This window comes from Sinocyclocheilus anshuiensis, unplaced genomic scaffold (genome assembly GCF_001515605.1).
Source record: "Sinocyclocheilus anshuiensis isolate Anshui unplaced genomic scaffold, SAMN03320099.WGS_v1.1 scaffold1495, whole genome shotgun sequence".
In the NCBI taxonomy this organism is placed as follows: Eukaryota; Metazoa; Chordata; class Actinopteri; order Cypriniformes; family Cyprinidae; genus Sinocyclocheilus; species Sinocyclocheilus anshuiensis.
The window spans coordinates 478,274-494,086 of record NW_015558671.1 but is presented as its reverse complement, the minus strand read 5'-3'; the positions used below and the strand labels follow the sequence as shown (position 1 = coordinate 494,086).

General features: G+C 40.1%; 1 protein-coding gene across 1 annotated transcript in view; it reads left to right on the top strand.

Moving 5' to 3' along the window:
• Positions 1–15,813, top strand: part of LOC107681248 (probable voltage-dependent N-type calcium channel subunit alpha-1B) — a 125,430-nt gene that overhangs the window by 102,503 nt on the left and 7,114 nt on the right. The window contains exons 40-47 of the mRNA XM_016477489.1: positions 2,622–2,727; positions 3,352–3,459; positions 3,700–3,827; positions 4,104–4,243; positions 4,350–4,476; positions 4,567–4,677; positions 12,285–12,323; positions 12,963–13,170. Coding sequence (XP_016332975.1) covers positions 2,622–2,727; positions 3,352–3,459; positions 3,700–3,827; positions 4,104–4,243; positions 4,350–4,476; positions 4,567–4,677; positions 12,285–12,323; positions 12,963–13,170 — 967 coding nt within the window. The remainder of the gene's footprint in view (positions 1–2,621; positions 2,728–3,351; positions 3,460–3,699; positions 3,828–4,103; positions 4,244–4,349; positions 4,477–4,566; positions 4,678–12,284; positions 12,324–12,962; positions 13,171–15,813) is intronic.

The window sequence follows — 15,813 nt, the reverse complement described above, 5'->3', positions numbered from 1 at the left end:
TTCTGTTGTTTAATTAAAGTTTAATGCATTATTTAAGTATCATGTGTGTTACCATGATGGTGTTTTGTGTTTGCATGAATGACTCTGTGCACCTTCTATATATTAGTATATACTTCTGCTTGTGGCGAAGCTACTTGGTGGTACTCTTTTACCACCTGCATTATTATGGTGGTTGTCAGTATGTTAAATGTACAAAACAGATTTTAATAGCAGTGTGCATTGTTGAATTTACTGGTTTACATTCAAATTTTCTTGTGTGTAAATGACAGTTTTGTACTGTAAAATTTACAGGTTTTGGCCGTAAATGTGTTTACAGTTTTTCTGTATTTTTTACAAAATTATTCTGGCAACCACAGCTGCCAAAATTATTTTGTAAAAACTACAGAATTTTTTTTACAGTGTAACTCATAGTGATACAACACATTTTCTGAAGCAACCATGCCAACAACCATTTTAGCTTGCTTCTGCAAGTCTTTGAGCTCTTTTTTTGTGACTCATATTTCACGGGACTCGTACCTGAGTGCTCCATATTGAAAATGCAACACTGTACCAGGTGAGCTGGTGAGCAAGTTTACTAAATCAAAAAGCCATACGGAGCTGGTTATGTTATGTAAATGTCAAAATGTATTAGTCTACAAATCATGCATTATGATAAAAGTGTTTTGGGGTCATGACGGGGTATTGGGTAAGGAAACGTGCAAAAAATAAGTGTTTATTGATCGATAACCTGCCCCATAATCATAATTTGTGTGAAAAAGAATAAAACTACCACTAGTGTTAAATTTACTTTTACTGCCACTAGTGTTAAATTTAGCTGGAAATGGCTGCGAATTGTTTGTGTATACAGTAGGTACATTTTTTGGAGTTTTGCAAAAATGTAGGTAGAAGCATGTATTTCCATTGGGCCTATGTTGTTTAATTATGATGATAATAAGTGAGACTTAAATCTCATTTTTATCTGTGGTCATACTTCATGTGTATAAAATTTTCCCCATAAGTTGCATTGTGTAAGGGTTTGTGCACAACATTGTAAAAATGATTTTCTGTACCACTGTAAATGCAAAATAGTTTCTGTAAACTAAATTTACTTAAAACATGTGCCCAATTGCTCTTTTTGCGGGTTTCTATGTCTTTGGGATTTACTTGAAGGCCCCAAATCTAGCTCAAAAACCTCTTTTAGAGCCTTTGTTATATTAGAATAGAAAAGGTCCCCTATTCTCACCCTTGTTTCATGGAGCAGTGTATGTGTAACCTAAGTTGCTTTCAGTCATGAGAACTTTGCACTTGAACTCTCTCTTCCTGTCTTGGCGGTCTTTCACTTATTCTCCTCGTCTTGCTTGTGCTGTCTTTCTCTCATCCACTTGACCATTTCCTCTCTCTTTTCTTTGTCCTGTATTCTTCTCTCTCTTTCTCTATGTCTGTAGTACGTTAGAATGTATGTCTGTGTGTTAGAATGTCCACATTTTTTTTTTTTTAATTATGATCTGTTTTTCTTGCACTGCTACTGCTAGTTAAATGTATGCTCTCTTTGCTCAGGGGAGCTCAACTCTTCACAATTAATCACACTAAACCATACTCCCATGATACAACTGAGTTGTCATGTTTAAAGGTGCACTCGGTTATTTTCCACTTAAAAACCATACAGAAATTAATAGAGAAATATGTTTAAAATCATGTTCAGTCACTCTAATAAAAACTTTTATTTTGCATAGAGCAGGTCGCCCATTTTGAGATCACATGACTAGCCAAATACAAATTATTTTATTTCTGTAACACCCATATTTTTGGAGACCTTTTCTCACAGCACAGAATAAATTTATCATGATTGACTGCTAGTATAGTATTTCTGTGAATGCTTTATCAAATATTTTGTGAGGCAACATCCACACCACTAGGTGTCAGTATACAGTAAGTACAGAACAGCTGCATCTTCTGGTGCAATATAAGCAAAAAAATAATAAAAACTGAGTGCACCTTTAAAGGTGAAGTGTGTAATTTTTGAGACTCAATTACACAATTGATATTTTAGACATGATTTTTACTATTTTTCAAAGGTGTCATCAGAATGATTCAGTTGAATGTTGCCAGTGTGTTTAACATTGTTTCAGCTCTAAAAAAGCCACATCTGGTCACCAATTGAAACTTTTAAATCTAAAAGCAGCTATTTGCTGCAATTTTATTGATTAGTAACACTCAGAGTCGAGCTCCCATGTTCTCTGAAGCCCCTCATGGTTATGTGAACATGCTTTTCTGCACTCTCAAGTCGGTGTCGGTTTATCACCAGTGCACTTTGGTTGCGGATTGTAGCCTATAGCAGTGAATGTGAATGTTCGATTCTGTACGTTCCTATTCTCTATGTGAACAAAATTGTTTGTGTGCTTGAAACGCTAAGATTAGAATAGGATGCTACCTTTTTGAATTACCAAACTGATCCAATATATGTATTGCTTGATTTCTAGAATGCATGAATCGATAGAAGGATATGAAATAATCATGTCTAATCTCAGATGCACACAAATGGTTTTGTTTGAGTTTTTGGGTTGTTCTGGATGATGCTGATTTTGAGAAGTGTTTTTACCCCACTAATAAACCTCATGCACCCCCCCCCCCCCCTCCCCCAGCGGCTGGTGAAAATGAACATGCCCATTGCGGATGACAACAGTGTGCACTTCACCTCCACCCTGATGGCTCTGATCCGCACAGCCCTGGAGATCAAACTGGCTTCAGGTCGGTCTGGTGCCCTTTTCATTGTCTAAATGATTGTGTAATTATTGTATAGATTAGCATTTAGATAATTGTTCCACCTTCCCTCTCTTTTTAAAATCCATCTTTCTCTTTTCCAAATAACTCCAAATGTGATTAGTGCCTAATGGAGAGACTTACTCACTTATTCAGTGTGATCTGTTCTGCTGCTGCTGCTAGTGCCATTTCCACTCTTCAGAGCAGTGCGTGGGATGGTGTGTGTAGCATCTGTTGTATCACTCTGAGTGTTTGGCACTGGATGGGTTTTTCTAGCTTAATTTTCACAGTTTTGCTTTGCGATGTATTGATCTAAATTCACTGAACTTAAATAATGTATTAGTAATTTTATATTATAATTATTATTTTGATAACAGGAGATTAAATAGTTGTTCTAGCTTCACTAAATTCTTCCAACTCCTCAGCAAAAAGTGTTTGCCTTTCAATGCATTGATCTAAATTCAGGAACTTATAATTATATTACAGGAGATAAAAAGAGAAATGTTGAAAATATTTATGAAACACCAAAATAATTAGACTAAACTGAATTGTGTATATATAAGATATAGTCTAATTAGACTCTTTCCTCTGTGTTCATGAATATCTCCACAGGCATGGTGGCCCAACGTCTGTCAGATGCTGAACTGAAGAAGGAGCTCGCTACAGTCTGGCCAAACCTGTCTCAGAAGACTGTGGACCTGCTGGTCACTCCGCACAAACGTAAACACATTATTAATCATCACCCAGGAGATCCTTTCTTACTTTTGCTACAGAAATACTTGCATTCACATATTACAAGACTAACACTGAAGTACATCCTCATGCTTATGAATTATCTAAACAGAACCCAAGTAATTTGACATGTGCAAACATCTCCAAATACAATACACAGCGACATCTAGTGGTCATCCGTGGAATGTCCAAACAGCACATAACTAAGGTGCATTTGTCTTTTTGCAGCCAATGAGCTTACAGTGGGGAAGGTATATGCGGCTCTTATGATTTTTGACTATTACAAGCAAAACAGAGCCAAAAGACTTCAGATGCAGCAACAGCAGCAGAGAGAACAGGCAGGACCTGGATCTCAGGTGATACATATATACACTTACACTACTAGTCAGATTTTTGTGCTATTTTGCACATTTTAAAAATAATATTGAAGTCATCAAACTGTAAAATAACAAATAGATGTACAATTAAAATGTATGTATGTTATAATATGTAATAGAATAAAATTAGATAAATTTGCCTACACTAATTTCAAATGTAAGCCTTTAGATATTTCTTTAAGATCATAAAAACATAAAGACTGTGTAATCTTCCAACTGAAAGTGAATATGTGTTTTGATTCTCTCTGTTTGAAGAATAAAGTCAGTGCTCTTTTAGAGCCTATTCTCCCACTAACCCACATGCAAGATCAGGCTGTGAACAGTGTAGATTTGGCCTCAGAGTTTCAAGCTCAGACCAGACCAAGCTCCACCACGCTCAACAACGGACGCACACAGTGAGCACAGAATCCTTGCTGCATTCATATTCAGTGCACACTTGAATTAATCTCTTTGCCATGACAAGTGTATCTACTCTAATACGTTGTCAAATTTCATGCCCAGTCTTGATAACACAATAAAGGGATCTTCATCCTGGGCCTCAGAGAAGTCCAAGGAGGTCCCACGATCTAAACGACGGCCAATGTCCAGAGGTCAATCAGAGGATGCCTCAAATGCAAACACTGCCCAGGTGCTGTAAATAAAAAATGCTGACTCTTTCTGACACATGCAATGTCTTTCTTTAATGTGTATTTAATCTCTTATTGTGTGTATTTAATAGGAGTCAGTAGAAATGAGGAAGATGGAGAACAGTGCCAACACAGTGACCTCTGGCAGCCTTGAAGGCCAAGGACGTGCAGTATCCATGCCAAAACTCAACACAGAGATGCAGGTATTATATTGAATCAATGTTTTGCACTAAAAACTTTCTGTGTCTTGCTCTAAATTCTACACACACGCACGCACGCACACACACACACACACACACATATATATACACTGAACAAAATTATAAACGTCACCGAATATATTATGGAAACTTACTGTTAACCAATTAACAGGTTTTTACTGTAGCATTTTTACAGTCTTTTACTGTTAAAATCACAATCATTTTTTACAGTGTATTTATATCCATTGCTTCTGCATTCTGAGTCTTGCATTCGATGATGACACACCATGATGACACAAATTGATGTGTCATCAATTTGTGGGAGACGAGGGAGCTGACTTTGAGAGAAAAGCAAGCAATTTGGATGCTAAAAGAAAAGAGGAAGTCAATTAAAAACAAAGGGCATGGAGAAATCAAGAGTTTGGAAACCACCAGCGACATCAGCAATCAACAACAACCTGATCAGCTGAGAAAAACAACAGTAGTTGATGACAGACAAATCATAAAAGCTGTGAAAATGAACCCTAAAATCATCAAAAACCTCCAGAAAGCTGGGGTGATGCTCTGACAATCTACTGTCCACAGGAAACTTTGACACAGAGCTACAGATGCTACACAGCAAGATGCAAACCTCAGACAAGCAACAAAACTAGAAAGGCAAGATTAGAGTTTGCAAGTCGGTTCACTCGGTACAACACATGACTATGGGACATATATACATGCCCCGCAAAGTCGCTGAACTAAACATAAGGGACCAGCACCGCCACATACACCTTTATCTTACAAGGGAGTGATGGCCTGCGGTTTAAAAAGTCCCGCGGTAAGCACAGACATAGCTACCGTTGCCGCAGTGACGTCTAGTAAACAAATGAACAGACTAGTGCAGTGATGCCTAAATGGCAGTCGCATGGCACATCTTAAACCATACCCATGATGTTTCCACACCCCTCGTAGAGCGCCCGAGCACCCATGCGGGTATTAGTCATAACAGGCATGTCTTATATGCTATAGACACAGCTTTCTGCAATCCAATGCGAAAAACGCCATTCAAGTAGTGGCTTCACACGGGCACAAAAAGCTGGTCACAGCCTGCATCTGCTCACTGTACCTGCATACATCTTTTACAAGAGCATGAAAACTCCTGTCTTCCTCTGAGTCAGAGATTTGACAGGGCAGGCAGCTTCAACGGAAGTGCACTCCTGTCTGGTGTATACCCAGATAGCACACGTACGTCTGCAAGTCAAGATGTCTGTTAAAGATCGCTTGATCTGGAAAGCATCTGCTGTGTACTAACATCTGAAAGGCGCCTTTAAGATGTCAGTTTTACATATGTTCTAAATCATAAACATCTTAAAGACATCTAATAAATGTCCACTTGACATCTGATAGGAAATGTCCTATATAGGCGTATTGCAGATGAGCAAATACTGTAAAAAAACATCTTGCAGATGTAAACGCAGACATCAAATACACGTCTCTGTGATGAATGGGACATTCATATAACGCATTCATTGTGTATTGCTTGTATACCCAAAGTGCTTTACAATCATATGAGGGGATTTCTCCTCAACCACCAGTGTGCAGCGCCCACTTGGATGATGCGAAGGCAGCCACAGTACAACGGTGCCAGTGCGCTCACCACACACCAGCTACACGTTGAGAGGAGAGAGGGAGGAGTGATGCAGCCTACGCGTGCCATCAGGGTACGCTGCGTTCGGATGCAACACCACCCAACTCAAAATTTGATGCACAAGGGATGCACCGACAGCGCATAAAGATCCCCAATGCGCTTCTCTGATGCCAGTGCCAACCACCGGGTAGCATCCTTAGACGCAAGGATTCTAAAGGCTCAAACAAAGGTTCACACATAGTCTGTAGACCTAAGCCCTAAGTACTTCGACTGCCCGCATTCCACGCACCTTCCGTGCGACATAAACCTTGTCAACAGGAGGGCGTCCGCGGACATCCACGCACACTGTCTGCGTGCAGTACAATTTTTGCGTCTGTGCTGACAGTGTGTGTACTACAGCACTCGTGCAAGTGACTTGAGCGCTTGGAAACAAAGTCAACTAGAAAGTGTGTATGCGCTGAACACGTCTTTCTGCACTTATGGCCAAAGGAGTACCTTGAAATGCGTATGTTATAACGTGCGCTAGATGGAGCAGAACGTGGAAGTTCCACGATGGTCCGCTCACTGCCTGTATGACATGATTGCCATCATCAGGAGGGTCCCCATGCAGCCCAACCTTTGTGACTGTGCGGACAGCGCGCGTACAACAGCGCTTGTATGGGTGACTTGAGCACTTAAAACCACTTACACAATACATACACGCCGAATGTGTCTTCCCATGCACCCCACCAAAGGAGTATGCTTCGAAAAGCTCACTCTCACGACCTTGCGTAAGACAGAGCAGAGCTTAAAAAATGAAGAATACCCGATCATTTAAGGAACCACAAGGCAAGCATGTGCGCGCTTCAAATGGCGCAGCAGCCTCAGTGCAATGCCCTCATGACAAGACAAACCGCTATTCAATAACCTCCATTGTGGAATGGGAATGACCTTCCTTCAGAAAATCAGTATTTCCTCAATCGGGCACTGACACGGCAATAACGAGCCTTGCCCGCACCAAGCTTTAAATATGCAACAATCTTCCCATTGCAGGCATTCTTGTCAGATCAAACAGATCTATCAGATTTTCCCTCTCAACAGGCAGGCCCTAGCAACCACAGTTGCAGCTGAGGGTGCAAAGTCTGCCTCCTGCCTGGGACAGCAGGTCATTGCATAGGGAAATAGACACCACGGTGTCCTTAAAAAGCAATGTCATTATGCTTGCGTGCCATATATTCGCTGGCCAGTGAGGAGCCACCAAAATCAGTGACAAACCCCGCACCCTGTCCAGGGTGGGCTGTATCAATTCCCTCAGCGGAAATGCGTACAGCAGGGCCCTGGACTATACAAGCGACAAGGCATCCATCCCAAGTGAGGCTTTCCATAATCAAGAAAAGAGCGGGCAGCGCGTGTTTTCTGCAGATGCAAAAAGATCAACACCGGTTCTGCGGAACCCGATCCCAGATCTGCGCCATTAGTACAAACATCACTCCATGGGGGACCGCAGGTCTGCCCCATATCCAGAGCGTCCATGCCAGTTGTAGCAGGGGAAGAGAACAAACACTCCCTTGCCAATTATCTCAAGTCTCAAGTCTGCTTTATTGTCAATTCTTCCACATGCCTCTGAGTTGAGCGTAGTAGTCGGATGTAGTCCAGTTTATTGTCCAAAGAGCGTACGTTAGCCAGTACAATGGTGGGGATAGCTGGCTTGTGTGGGTTAGCCGCTAGCCTAGCCCGGATACCTCCGCGCTTACCCCTCTTCTGCTTCCTCTCACGCCGCTTGTGGCGCCTCCGCTGTGGGCGAGATGCAGTAGTGGGGGTCGGTGATGGTGTGGGCCTCCGGAGCAGACAGAGATCCTGCAGCTCTTCGGCGTACGCAGAGTTTAACTCTAAAAATGTGGTTTTGCCGACATCGAGCAGAAACTCACGACTGTATGCGCGCTTATGTACGACACCACATGTCGTATTTCTCATTCTGACTAACACATTTGCCCTACTGGGCCAAGTGTCTCAGCACCAGGAGAACTACTCTAAAAAGCGCTGTCAACCACTCTCCTCTTAAAAGTTCCTTGTCCATATCGTGAGTGACGCATTTGTTGTCACTACTACTTGTCACTACTACACATGGCGTAACCCTGCCCTGGGTATTTCCTCTGTCAACAAATTGGGGTTTCCCAGGGGATCAGTGCCTGAACGCACATCGGCGCTATCGACGCATGTCTGTTTTAAATGTCGCGCGGTATTCAGCACCCAGCACTGGAACCCACGCATAAAGAGAAGACCAAGCCGTATTACTGCTATCGAAACCATGAGCCCCAGCATTCTCAATTAAGAAAAAGGCTCTCGCCTCCTCAGCCGAACCTGAGCCAGAGAGCTGTGATAATCCTCTGCCCCTGTTGTGCTTTGAGTCTGTCCGCCGACTCCGATATAACATCCACTGACTCTGGGCCAGCAAGCTCCTTTTGAGATTCATCAGGAATCCCAGAGCTCATAAATAGAAAACAAGTGTACATGTTTGAAACCCTGCTTGTTTCCCGCTGTCTGCAGCCAGGAGTAGGTCGAACCGAACCCCCGAACCCCCTATCTTGCAGGGCCTTTACACAATTCGGATATATCATCAGGCAGGTTCTCATCACTGTTTCTACAGGAGTCAAACATAACCCGCGATCTCTCTGTATCAGAGGAGGGTCAAGCCACTCCACTGACAAACTTTGCTGCCACTCTCCAATACAGACCTGTGCAAGGGACCCAGCTTGAAAAATATAATCAGAGCATTCCTCGTCCGCACCTAGCGAGACAGTTAAAGTTCTGCTCAGACTCTGGGGGCGGCCAGAGGAACCTTGTCGTGAACACTACACCAACTTCCCCACAATCGCCCTAATACTTCATGCCAACAATGGTGAGAGCCGCATCAGGATAAGCCCTGGAAGACTGGAGTGGACCATGTTTGGCCACTGAGCCACCAAGCACATGCTACACACCGCGTAAGTGCGGAACGATAGAATTGCTGGCAGCGCACACACACACACACACACCTGTCTTTCTCACATTTCTCATGAGAAAGTTTATTAGCTGTTTGTTAGCTGTGCTAAACTTGAGCTAAAAACTTCTCTTTTATGCCTTTTCTTCTTCAACAAGTCACCACCGTGGGTTTTCTTGTGAATGTGGCGTGACGGTGTTCTAACAGCGCGGTGAAGAGCTAAAGAACAAAGGGAATGACGCATGCGACTGCATTTATATGCTGTGGGCAGGTAGCCCCGCCCACGTTGTCATGTGTCATTGGCTTCAGCAGATGAAGCAAGAGCGCGATATCCCATAGTCATGTGTTGTACTGAGTGAACCGACTGAATGGGAACGGCTGTCTTTATGAATGGGCCATTGAATCATTGATTCACACGATTCATTCAAAACGCGGATTCATTCAGAAACTAAACACCGCTGTGTTGCTCGAAGATGCAACAATTCTGCTATGGCTTTTTATTGCAAAATTGAGCAAAACACATAATATTGTGTTTGAAATATAACACAATATCAACTTCTTATTTACTGAACTGTTGTATAAAATCACATTTAAACTTGTGATATTCGGGACAAAATCAGCACTCGTGTAATAGCCTACTGCTCTCCCTGCTCGTGAAATATCGTATGATATAAATATGAGACAAAAACACATACAGTACAGGGGCATTTTTGCACCAATATCTTGAATTTTAGGGCATAACTGCATTTATGGAGTTGTTGCCCTGCATCATATTTGTCAACAACCAACTATATGAAATGTAAGATGATGTACATGTCTGGGGGCGGGGCCGGTGCATTAACTGCATTAAAATATTTTAATCGCATTATTTTTTTATAACTAAATTAAGTTAACGCGTTAAACTGACAGCCCTAATATATATAAATAAATATATGAGTCAGTCAATACAATTATAATTATGACAGTACATTAAAATACTATGATAAGAAATACCTGTTTGCAATATCAAGCATCACAATGAGCTGTTTTTACAGCTAAAATAAGTGGAAGCGGATGACACTGCAAAGCCTTGCACATTGAAGTTACAAATGGCCACACGCTATTACATTAAAAATAGGGTGAATATGTGAAGAGAACATTGCACATGTTTATGTATTGTTGCATTGTTTTTGCATGCTAAGTCTAATGAAAATAGGACGTTTGGCCTATTTCAGGGCACAGGGGAAGTAAAACATAATACAATTAGTCTTTGGTAGGTTGCCAGATCTGCACCCTGGATCAGTTTTCAGCTTGTGCAGGCTAAGAGGACGTGAAATGAAGCTCACAATCTGAATAAGTAGACTCTCAAGAAAAAAGGTTGAGATTACTTTATGGTTATTTTGAGATGGATTTAAAAATCCATATTGGATTGAATTCTGAATGGCATTCTTCTGTTTTTATTTTAAATGTAATTTGCACAGAACCGGCTAAAAGGCTAATGCATTTCACTAATGGATTGTGTTGTTTTGGGATCTCAGCTTTTAGTTTGCTTATAGTTAATGTTATAGTATGTGAGAACAACCAAGACATTGGAAAAATAAATCTAAAATCATCTGACTATGAAATTCACATTCCATTTGGACTCTGCAAAAGACAATCCGTCCATTAAGACTCATCAGGATATTCCTCCTATCAAATCACACCTATCCCACACCTCTCTAGTGCTAATGGGCTGCTCAGGCTCACTGAGTGCCTCTATTTCACTCCCAAATTTGATTCCCATCCAAAACTAAATCTCTTTAAAGTGCTGGACTAACCGATAAGAGACATTAGATGCTGAATGTAACGTTTCAGCACCTGCTAATATGTCCAGATCCCTCTGATTTCTGTGGGGGAAATCCCTTCACCATTGGCACCTGGCCATCTCTAGTCCTTCTGCTCAACGGATGAAAATAGAGCCAAATTACAGCCTCAAATGCAGATTTAGTTAAACCACAACCCAGAAACTCTGCAAAACTATGATATGGGGAAGATCTGCAAAGATATTATGATTGACAAGTGTGCCTTAAGGAATGACTTGTGTCTGTCATGGATGGATTGAAGGAGGATGGATAATAATGAAGTACATAGATTCCCAGAGGGAAGCTTAAAGGGATAGTTCATCCAAAAATGAAAATTCTGTCATTAATTACTCACCCTCATGTCGTTCCAAAACCAAAAGACATTCGGAAAACAGATTACCATATTTTTGATTAAATCCGAGAGCTTTCTGACCCTGCATAGACAGCAATGCAACTACCACTTTCAAGGCCCAGAAAGGTAGTAAGGACATTGTTAAAATAGTCCATGTGACATCAGTGGTTCAACCCTAAATTTTTGAAGCTACAATAATACTTTTCATGCACAAAGAAAACAAAAATAATGACTTTATTCAACAATTTCTTCTCTTCCATGCACATTCACGAGAGTACCACAACATGATCATTATTTTTTTTTCTTTGCGCACAAAAAGTATTCTTGTAGCTTCATAAAACATATGAAACATTTTAACAATGTCCTTACTACCTTTCTGGGCCTTGAGTGTGGTAGTTGCGTTGCGGTCTATGCAGGGCCAGAAAGCTCTTGGATTTCATCAAAAATATCTTAATTTGTGTTTCGAAGATGAACGAAGGTCTTACGGGTTTGGAACGACATGAGGATGAGTAATTAATGACAGAATTTTCATTTTTGGGTGAACTAAGTTGATTCACTGCAAAAGGTGACAAATAAAATCAAATAAAAATCATAAAAAATACAACATTTTTGAGCATTCGGAACTATCATTTGGCTTTGTCTTGTTTACACATATGCAGTGTTACAGGTGAAGTATGTAATTTCTACACCACTAGTCTAACTATATGAAATCACAAAAATATTGTCTATCATGCAGAATGACTTTTAATGTTTCTTTAAAGTACATTATCATGAAAATTTATTTTTTTCCCTCTCTCCATGTCTTCCCTGCCCTTCACTTCTATTTTGTCCTCTGACGCGCTTCATCAGAGGAGTCATTCCCGTCATTCTCCTGGGACTTTACTGGAAGTAAGAACAACTTTTTGTATTCAGTTTTCTAAGAATATATTCTTGGCTTGACATAAGGATCTTCGTCAGTGGGGCATCAGCACACTTCTGAGAGGGTCTCAAAATTATTTAAATTGTTTTGAAATAATACAAAACAATCCTTGGAGTCAACCACTGAGCTAAACTTTGTTATTGGTTACAGTAAGTCCCAGGTCTGTTTGTCCTCAGTGTCAGTAAGAATCTGAGGATTAGCAGCCTGTTGTACTGCAAAACATGAAATCAAAGGAAGTCTAGTACAGCGACTCTAGAGCCAGTGACCTTTGATCATTTCAGACAGATTCAGAGGCACACCATTAAAATGCACCTGTGGATGGGAGCATAAATTGAGGGTCTAAGCCCAAAATGAGTGTTTCCTCAAACGGGATTAGCTCAGCTGCTACAGATGTTACATTGCCTCTGATACTTTGATATCATAACGATCCCTTAGATCGTTACTGCGGTCTGGAGTTCATCCCTGTATTGATGCATCTGAGATAAAATGGAGGTTTAGCATACAAGGCTGTGTTATTATAGGCAGCATTCCTTGTAATATTCCAAGATAACAATGTCCAAAAGCATTCATCTGACTTTATGTAACCACCACCTTGTTTTCTTTCTCAGACCATTCCTGATTCCCCCATGAGACGCTCCGCATCCACTTTTGCACCACAGCGCCCTCAGGAGGTGAATCTGAATGACTACACTTTGGCGAAACCTGTTCAAGAACGACATCACCATCACCATCATCACCGATGCCATCATCGTAGGGACAGAGACAAGAAACAGAGATCTCTGGACAGGTCGCCCACTGGACAACACAAAGCTACAGGTCAATACACTTCCATTAGATCCCTGTAAAATACAACTCAAAAAACTAGCTGCATGAAGTGAAGAAGCCCAATGTTTTATATGCGGATCTGTCTGTAGATTTTTAGTTGCATTGGTTGAACTGATCTTAAATCCAGACAGGATCAGTGAAGTGCAGAAGCAGGACCTGGTGTGAGAGCGTCCGGCCGCAGCTGGCCTCTATTAGCCAGATAAAAGGGACTGACAGACATGCAGACCCATGACCTGATAATTTATGGTTACCTCTCAGCAGGCCAATTGAGAACAGGGAAGAAAATTTCAGGCGGTCAGGTTTTTGACTGGAGTCTGTTGAGGAATGTGAAAATCCAGAGGAGAGATGGATCTGCCACAGCTGGGCTCAATAACTCAAGAAATCCTGTTGTTTTGTTTGATTTTTCCTTTAATTTTTAATTAAATTAATTAAATTGATTTCCTTAATTAAAAAAAAAAAAAAAAGCAGGAAGGGGGCAAAAACTTTTTCACATCACTGTATACACACACACTGTGGACAGAAAGTCCATTTGTGTCTTTTCACATTGCATCATTGCGCAATTGCAAACTGCATAAATTCCTTCATTTTCATAAGAACGTAATTTCACTGTTTCGTTTTTTTTTTCCACAGGCACTGCTGCTGACATTAATTTAATTACAAAACTTCAATTAGACATCAAAAAACTAATAGACAGACTCAATGGAATAGAGAAAGGTATGTTAGTTCTAAACAAATAGTAACTGCCTCAAAGTTTATTGTTGTGGAAAAATATTTAAGTTTAGTACCTTGCTGTTAACATATACATTAAATAATATTTAACCTTTATATGAAGCTTCCAGGTTTAGCATATTTAGGAATATTGGAGGAAAATACTATGTGTCTGATGCGCTGACAGCAAATTACAATGATGGATTGAAGTTCTGCACAAACTTAAAAAAAAAAAAAAAAAAAAAGCAGGAAGGGGTAAAAAAAAAAAAAAAAAAAATCCTGACCTTTTCTTAAGTTTGGCACAAATAATTATACTTGAATTTAAAATAGAATTTTTTTTTCTCAGTTGTTAAAATGGAAGCGTTTAAGTTTAAGTAAGAAAATATGACCAGATATTGCATTGTATTTTGCTTTCCACACTACAAGACATTTTCTTCTTGTTTTATAGTTAAAATAACAATAAAAAATTATAAAAGAACTTCAGCAAAATTATGTAAGATATCATGATTTTAGATATCAACATTTTTGACTTGATTTCCAGTAAAAATATTATAAATATACAAATATTATAAAAAGCTAAAATAGTGTATTAAGACTAATTCTAATTGTTTTATTTACCTTATTGGCAAATAACATGTTTTTCTTTAAGCATGAAGTGAATTTTGTAGTCAAAACATCAAAACGTAAGTAATTTAATAATAATAATAATAATTTAAAAACGTCAATCACAGTTTTGCTTTTCAACTTCAACTTTTATTTATTTGTATAGCACATTTTAACGCAATTTTGTTGCCCAAAGTGCTTCACAATTTATAAATAAATAAACCACTTAATGAACCAACCCACAGATGACAAATACCCTTTATCTGGTCATTACACATCGGGGTTGTTCCTCTACGAAAGGTCTCTACGAAGGTCTTTCCTCTATGAAAGCTAATGTAAAATGATGAGTTTTCAACTGAGACTTAAAAACTTCTAAGGATGGAGCCTGCCGAATATGAAGTGGAAGACTATTCCACAATTTGGGAGCCACAACCATAAATGCTCTATCACCTTTAGACTTTTTTTTGGAACGAGGAACTGCCAGTAACAGTTTATCTGCTGATCTCAGTGTCCTAGCCGATGTATGGTACTCTAAAAGATTGGTGATATAACTTGGGGACATGTTATGAAGTGCTTTAAAAACCATTAACAAAATTTTAAAATCGATCCTGTATTGAACTGGTAGCCAATGGAGAGAGGATAATACTGGAGTAATATGATCCCTTTTTTTCGTGCCCGTCAAAAGCCTGGCTGCAGCATTCTGTACAATTTGCAGACGAGATAGTTGTCGCTGACAGATCCCAACATAAAGAGAATTGCAATAATCCAATCTCGAGGTAATAAATGCATGGATATGATCTCTAAATCTTTAAAGGGGTCATATGATGTTGCTAAAAAGAACATTATTTTGTGTATTTGGTGTAATGAAATGTGTTTATGCCGTTTAAGGTCAAAATAAAACACACACACAACACTCTATGCGCCGCCTTTCTGAAACGCGTCGATTTTTACAAAGCTCATCGGTCTGAAAAGCGAGGTGTGCTCTGATTCGCCAGCTATCCAGTGTGTTGTGATTGGCCGAATACCTCAAGCGTGTGACGGAAATGTTACGCCCCTTACCATACTGTGATGCCCTGTCCGGCCGGAGCGACGATTCAAATACATGAAAACCCATTACAAACGAGACATTTGTTGCATCCAGTGGGGACATAATTACGGATTATAATGACTTATACTGCCTTTTACGCGTTGCGTTGCATCGTGCCACGTAAACATGTCTGCATTTGTGATCGGAGAAATGACAAACAAGCGCTACTCTACACTGCTCAAAACTCGCGTTTGAATCGTCAGTGGCAAATCCTTTAAATGAAAACGTACTTACAG